The sequence below is a fragment of the Phaethon lepturus genome, unplaced genomic scaffold (genome assembly GCF_000687285.1).
Source record: "Phaethon lepturus isolate BGI_N335 unplaced genomic scaffold, ASM68728v1 scaffold54790, whole genome shotgun sequence".
In the NCBI taxonomy this organism is placed as follows: Eukaryota; Metazoa; Chordata; class Aves; order Phaethontiformes; family Phaethontidae; genus Phaethon; species Phaethon lepturus.
The window spans coordinates 1-7,074 of NW_010513671.1; the positions used below are offsets into that span (position 1 = coordinate 1).

General features: G+C 37.0%; 1 protein-coding gene across 1 annotated transcript; it reads left to right on the forward strand.

The window, feature by feature from the left end:
- Positions 1-37: 37 nt before the first annotated feature.
- Positions 38-4,525, forward strand: LOC104615938 (RING-box protein 2-like). The gene is made up of 3 exons (XM_010290571.1): positions 38-381; positions 2,827-2,921; positions 4,407-4,525. The coding sequence occupies exons 1-3, from the start codon at positions 38-40 to the stop codon at positions 4,523-4,525; spliced, it is 558 nt and encodes a 185-aa protein (XP_010288873.1).
- The last annotated feature ends 2,549 nt before the right edge of the window (positions 4,526-7,074 follow it).

The window sequence follows — 7,074 nt, forward strand, 5'->3', positions numbered from 1 at the left end:
GGAGGGCCTGCGGGGCTTCGGCCCTGTGCCTGTCAGCATGGGCAGCGGCCCTCGCCAAGCGGGCCGAGCTTGTGCCGGGGCCCGGCGGGCTGCTGTCCTGCCATCCCGGTCCGCCGCAAAGGCCCCTCCTTCCTGGAGCCTGCTTCTTGTCTATCGGCAAACCCCGCAAGCACGGAGCTGCAGCCGAGCTGACCAAAGTGATAGATGTGTGATGCTGCTGCTTGTGCCTTGTTTTTTTGAAGAAGCAGTTGTGGATGTAGATACAAAATCATCTTCCAAATCTGTTAATCCAGAGTCTCCAACACTTTTAGCTAAGCCTCCTAGTTACTCGTGCAGTTTAACATACATGAATGTACTGAAAAAGCTGTTCAAAAGTAAGGGGTTAGCTTACCTGGTTTTGAAATCTGGAGAATCTCTTTGAAAGCAGCCTCATCGTTGACGGGCATGACTGTTTTATGACATCTTTTACAAATATATTTATCTTGGATCTTTGAAAGTTCTTGAAATTTTTCCACTACTGTATGTCTGTAGCCAATTTTTACTACTGTGCTGAGTCATCCTGGGCATAACTGTCCTCTCAGTTGGGCTTGGTACGGTCTGGCAGGACAAATGACCCAAGATTCCCTCCAGAGCACCTTATTTTTGTAGGTCCTGGAACCATGGTACTGCAAGTCCAGTCAGGTTTTGACTTAACAGAAAGGGGGCAAAATATATGAGAAATGACAGCATTGCATATGTTTTTACTGCAAGCATTCTGTGGAACAGAAAAGACAAAAAGGTGTACTAGAGGAAAAAAGTCTGCAGCCCAGACTGAAGTCGTCAGAGATTCACCTTTCGCACAAGCATGTTTTGAAGATTGTCTGCTTTTATGTGGTGAACTGAGACCACCCTGGGAATAGGAAATTGGCTGCTTCTGCCATGTGAGGCATAATTTAAAGAATGTATTTCCCTGTTCTAGCAAGCCTGTTACAGGGCACTTAAAAAACAGTTCTAAATGAACAAAATCTTACCCAGAGCTTTTATAAAAGTTAAAACCAAGGGTGTACTTTTCATCTGAAAATAGCAGAAAAATCTGGTAACCATTTTTTGAGAACAAACCACATTATTAGAACATGAAACTTGATCATTACTGACTTCAGTTTAGCAATTTCACGTTGACCCTGCCAGACCCGGTCTGGCTCCTGTAGAGTCACTGTGTCTGCAGTAACCTTATGTTGGAGGCAGTGCCAGACTTAAGCTGGCACTTGTTGAAAGTCAAGTTTGTTTGATTTTTGTAAGGGAGGGAGGTGATAGCTGGCTTTATTTTCTACTGGTTTAACACCTTGAACCAACGTGGTCTTCAAGGATCGCAAGGGAAAGAAGCAAAGATGCAGGTGTTAGCTGGGAAGGGCACGACTGCAGCAATACTGACTTTGATTTGCTTAACCTTTCAGACTGACATCCTGAGGGTTATGATGTAGCAGTGGGGACAGCTTACCTCGGTGTGGTTGCAGTGATTTCTGTCTTCAGCTCTCTGTGCTGCTTCTCTGTCTGAAACTGCAAATCTAGGGCTAGGATAGGAAAGCTGCTTTTACTAGTAGTCTGCCACAGCTTACTGCCCTCCATATTGAGGTGACCCCAGATCAGTTTGCTTCGATGTATGTGATAGAAGTTGAAGCAATTTGGCTCAATCTTCACTGCAGCTTGGCCCTTTAAATGCTGTGGAAATATAACTTATAGGAACAGGCAACATGAGACTTTCTTTACTGCCTTTTATCTCAGTGAGGAAAAGGCAACTGTTGCAGAGTTTCTGTCGTCTTTGTTCTTTATTACCTGAAAAATGAGGAATGTCTGGGCAAATGAATCTAGAACAAAAGTATGGGCCGTATCCGGCAGAGAAAGCAAAAATACTCAAGTCTAAATTCCTGTAGCACATTATGTTTCTGTCTTCTAGGAAAATATGGTCCAACTAGTGATGTGTAGGCCAGGTCCAACCTGCAGGACGCTTTTGTTTAAACTCTTACTTTTGCTTTGGGGGACATGAAGATGTGTTTGCTGCTGTAATAGTTGAACACTTTCTATTGTGTGTAGTATGTGCACATATGTCTACAGCAGCCCATGTCGGGGCGCAGGAGAAGCAAAGGCATTTTTCCACTGTATGTGTGTGGCACAGCACTAAGCCTGGAAGTTGTCACTTCTGTATCTTACCGAGTCCTGAACCTGCCATCCAGTCCTATAGCCACAGACTGGAGTGCATGAAGATGATAAATATTTTTAATTAGATATTGTTCCTTATTTATTTATTAATTTATATTATCAAATTGACCAATATGTTTGCATCTGTACCTGACTCTTGTGAAAATTACATGCATGTACTTATAAAGGAAAACTACTACATAAAAAGTAGTAGGAGGTGGGGGTTGTGGTGAGAGACGTACAGCCTAAAAAAAATCAAAATTGTGAATGATTTCCTTAAAAGGAGATGCTGACATCTGAAAAACAAAGTCCTGTAATTAGGGTTTGGCTTTGTGCTTGCTCTGGTCTTAATATGCCTGAGTGCCTTGGCACAAATCTACGGGTTGTTATATCTACAAAATGGAGAAGTCTCTTTTTCAGCAGAAGTTATGAAAATACCAAAGCAATGGAAAATAAACAAGACTTGCTGGACAGTTTATAGTCCTTCTGATCTCTTTCAGATATATATTTCAGTGTCATGTGCACTGTTTTAAAATTTAGGGGGGTGGTGTTTAATGTTAAAGGGCTGAGCTAGACGTCAAAACTTGGGATTATTACCTTTGTAAATTGTTTTCAGAGTTTATATTTTCCTCTGACAAACCTATTCTTAAGATGGAATCCTGAGAATCAAATTGAGTCTTGTTCTTATTTACTTTTAGATGCCTGTCTTAGATGTCAAGCTGAAAACAAACAAGAAGATTGTGTTGGTATGTAGTGATTTCATTCGCTTGTTTTTCAGTTGAAGCTTCTCTCAGTAGGGTGCATTTTAAAGTTTGAAAGGAATACTGATTTTATTAATGCTCAAAAGTAAACTGGTGTTTCATTCTACATTGTGTCATATTTTTACATTACTTTATGCTTTATTTTTGAGCACTAATCAAATTAGTTTTCACTGCACACATGCTGTAGAACAAAACAGCTTCAAATTTGCAGTCAGCACATACACAACTGAGAGGTTTAAGTTTCTCTCACCCTGAGTGTAATTGAGGAGATGATAAAGTATGTTTTTGAAGTGGGTAGGAAAGGGCTACTTTTTTTTCCTTGAGATGCATGCCAGAAGACACAATGGTAATACCAATAAAAATCCTCTGTTCTGAAACAAATGTGTGTTGGGTTAGAAAGCAGTATTTTTCCCAGTCTTAATTCAGACGTTGTGGAGGCAATTGCTTGTTTGTTCACTTTTCATCTGAAAAAGTGGAATCGCTTGAGTTTGCTATAATGCCGTTTAAACACAAACATACTTTCAGGTGCATATCAATGTATGCAAAAGCAAATCTTAACTTAATTCTGATAATTTTCACTATTTACAATTTAAATATATCTCAAAGAGTTTGCTTTAAACCATTAAGTCAACTTTTAAACCAGTGGTAAACCTTTCCGTGCCCTTGTTCTTTCTGTTTTGAAATATATTGTCTCAAACTTAATCCACTGTTGTTTTTGATGATTGTTTTAATGAGAACTGGAATTTCCTGTTCCAGATATCTTAATTGGCTTGCTAAGTGTTCTATTTAAGATAGAGAGAGGAAAAAAAAGCATAATTTACAACACTCCTTTGATTAGTACCATTGTATTCCAATGGGGAAAATGTAAACTAATACGGGGAAAGAAGCAAAGTAACTAATACTATGCAGGAGTAGATGGACAATAGATGACCCTGTTTGTTGTGTTGAAACAATTGGAGGCTGTGTATAACTTCTGGTCTAAGATCCCGTTTTGAGGCTATATACTGTGTCAAATGTGTCTCCTTGATATCATACATTTAAGTTTAAACACTGCATTTCAGATGAGAATTTGGTGATAGGCCCTTGTGTTACAGTCGGTCAGTAGTGCATTGGCTATATTTTGGTACTGGGGAGGATAAAGTGAAGAGCTTAGATAGTTGTGTTTATTTCCTGGACAGAACTGATAAATATGCTCATACATTTCACAAAACTGTGCTACTTTATAGAAGAAGGTGAGACTATATGCATTTCTTTTTTCTTAATTGGAACTAAGTAAAATGATTGATGACAGAGACTGACTATCGTCAGAACGACCATAGCAACCCAATCGCAGTGGATAAACTAGTGATGACCCATTTTGTCTAAAGCTTGCAGTGCTTATAAAGATCTGAGAATGATAGCTTGGACCTTGCTGTAGGTGTTCATTGGACAGTTGAGTGTGACTGGAACATGTTCTTTCTTCTCTTTCAGTGGTTTGGGGAGAATGCAATCATTCCTTCCACAATTGCTGCATGTCCTTGTGGGTGAAACAGAATAATCGCTGTCCCCTCTGCCAGCAGGACTGGGTAGTCCAGAGAATAGGCAAATAAAAACACTGGAAGTTTTTTTTTTTGTTGAACTTGTTGAAATAGTGTATGTCTTATGCCATATGCTCATATAAAAGAATGGAGCATGTCAATCGTGGCATGATTTATTTAGTTTATCTGCTACAAGATCAGTGTGGTTTTGTTGTATGCATTTTGCTGTACAAGGAGGCAGTGGTCAGTCTTGCTGCAGAGATGTCCATAATTAAAAAAAGACACACACTACATTAACAAAGGTATCTGTTATGATTTGTGTTAAAACTGTATCAGAACATAGAAACGTGGTGGTGCAGATTATACCCCAAATACAGTTTACTTAATGCTTTGCATAGATAAATTAATTAATTTGAAAGGGCAACCTTACCTGTAAGTCTGATACGCTGCATAGTTTACTGTCAGGATAAAGAAATTTGTTTTCTAAGGAATATTGTATATAAAAACACAGTTGTTGAGTTTTTCTAGAAGGTATTCTGGTTTTTTAATCTAAAGTGAATAGCATGTAAAGCATTTGTTATGTGCTTTTTCCATCACACTATACTAAATATTTCTAATTTAGGATTTTTTAGCTTTAGAAAATTTATTTTGTTGTATCTCTAAGTCTGTTGCTGTATTGTATGCTATACATGATTTCTACATCCACAGTATTAAAATTTAACCATATTAATAATTGGGGTTTTTTTAAATTTATATTTCTGTTAAAGATCATGGATACATGTCTCTTTAATCCAGAGACTTTTGGTATAAAGACATGTGTTTGGCACCAGTTAACTAGGGGCATAAACAATCTTGCTGGTTAGCAGACTAATACAGAAAGCAAACAAAACTGAAAATTTAAATATCCCAAGGAAAGCAGGTACTAATTAAATCTAGGGAAAATTTTTAATTGTGGTTTCATGAAAATTCAGTTAAGAGACATTTATCATCATTTTATTGGTTATAATGTTTTGGAAGTGGGAGAAAGCATTGCTTCATTTTCATCAAAATCCTCAATATATCATCTTTTTATATGAATTGTGACTTTTTTTTTTTCTTACAAATGTTTAAGTGCTTGCCTCTGACTTTGTCTTTTCCCTAAATATCCAAAGTAATTACTATTAATCTGAACATATGCTGTGGGTTTGTTGGGTTTTTTTAATAAATGTAATAGGTTGAATTACTGCTTTAAGTCTGTAACAAATTCAGGGTTAATAAAATGGTTAATAATCCTGGGTGAAATTGAAGCAATATTATATGCATATCATAGTTTACTTCAAAATTACCATTTTAAATGTTTAAGATTAATGCATTTCTCAGCAGATGTATTTCTATCTAGTTCTGTTTATCTTAAGCATATTTAAAGAGGTTTATCTTCCCTGTATAAAGTGCTTCCAATGGCATCTTTGTGTCATCAAGCATACATGCAGAGCTTACTGTGTCTTTGTTTAATACTTGTAATCTTGTTTTTAAAATGTTTTGAATTTTTTAAATGTAGCTTTTGTCTCATTACACACTGAGATAAGAAAAATCCTCTGTGTCACTGTTACAGTGTATCACATTGGTTGTAATTATCTCAGGTGATGTCTGTCTTAACCTATTTTATATTTGTTTTCAATTTTAACAGTAGTAATGAAGTGCCTGTAGCATTTACATTGTTGTGGAATTTTTTTGTGTGTGTAAAAGGATTCTTCCTGAAACAATTGCAAAAGAAAATCCAGTTGGATGTGAAAATACTTTTTAGCTGTCAAAGTTAAACTACATCTTATCTAATACCCATTTTCTCTGTAGGAATTTGGTCCCAGGCTCCATCCTCTAACCTCTATTAATTCCATCTAGTCCAATCAGAGGACTTTTCTTGATTTTGCTTTGGCTTATGGGTGAATATGGAAAGTACCAAAGTAATTTTCACCCTGCTTTCAGTTCACGTCACGTGCATGGCAAGAGTAGCTGAGAATTACAATTATAGAAAAGTTTTCCAAAGTGTCGGCTCAAACAGGTGTTAACACAAATGAGGTATTAGGAAAGTTAATGTTGAAATCAAAGCTGCTGATACTGGTGTATATCTGTTTGTGTATTGTAAGTATCTTGTTGACCAGTAGTTAGAGGTTCAACTAGAATATAAGATAATGAATTCTAAGTCCTGCATGTTTTCTCTGTTATTTAGAGAAGATTAGCTTCAGTCCCAGCCTTTGTATGAGCTTTCCACCAGGGAAATTTTCTTCTGTTCCAAATCATACCCTGATACTCCATTAGCATTGTTCTTAATAAGTACCCATTTTTAGTGCTGAATTTGTTCAGCTCTTGTACATGCAAGGTAAATCAGTTTTGCTTCTCACCCAAACACACTGTTCTGTGAGGAGGTAACACTAACTTAAATAGCCATTATCGACTAATATATTAATGCTGATCTATATTTCTCCACTTTTTAATAAATGATGGGTAGATTGAGATAATTCAGCAAATCTAGCTAAAGTCTTCTCTTAAAAGTGACTGGAGTAATGAATATGTGTCCAAAGATCGTATTGTTTCACTTTGCTTTTTATGAAGTTACGTTCTTTCAGAGAAAGTTTATGTTGCAT

What these genes read in the sequence shown, in the direction of transcription:
- LOC104615938 (XM_010290571.1), top strand. Translation starts at nt 38, where the DNA reads ATGGGCAGCGGCCCTCGCCAAGCGGGCCGAGCTTGTGCCGGGGCCCGG. An exon ending in AAGCTGTTCAAAAGTAAGGG is followed by an intron (nt 382 to 2,826) that starts GTTAGCTTACCT and finishes CCTATTCTTAAG; the next exon opens with ATGGAATCCTGAGAATCAAA. An exon ending in CAAACAAGAAGATTGTGTTG is followed by an intron (nt 2,922 to 4,406) that starts GTATGTAGTGAT and finishes CTTCTCTTTCAG; the next exon opens with TGGTTTGGGGAGAATGCAAT.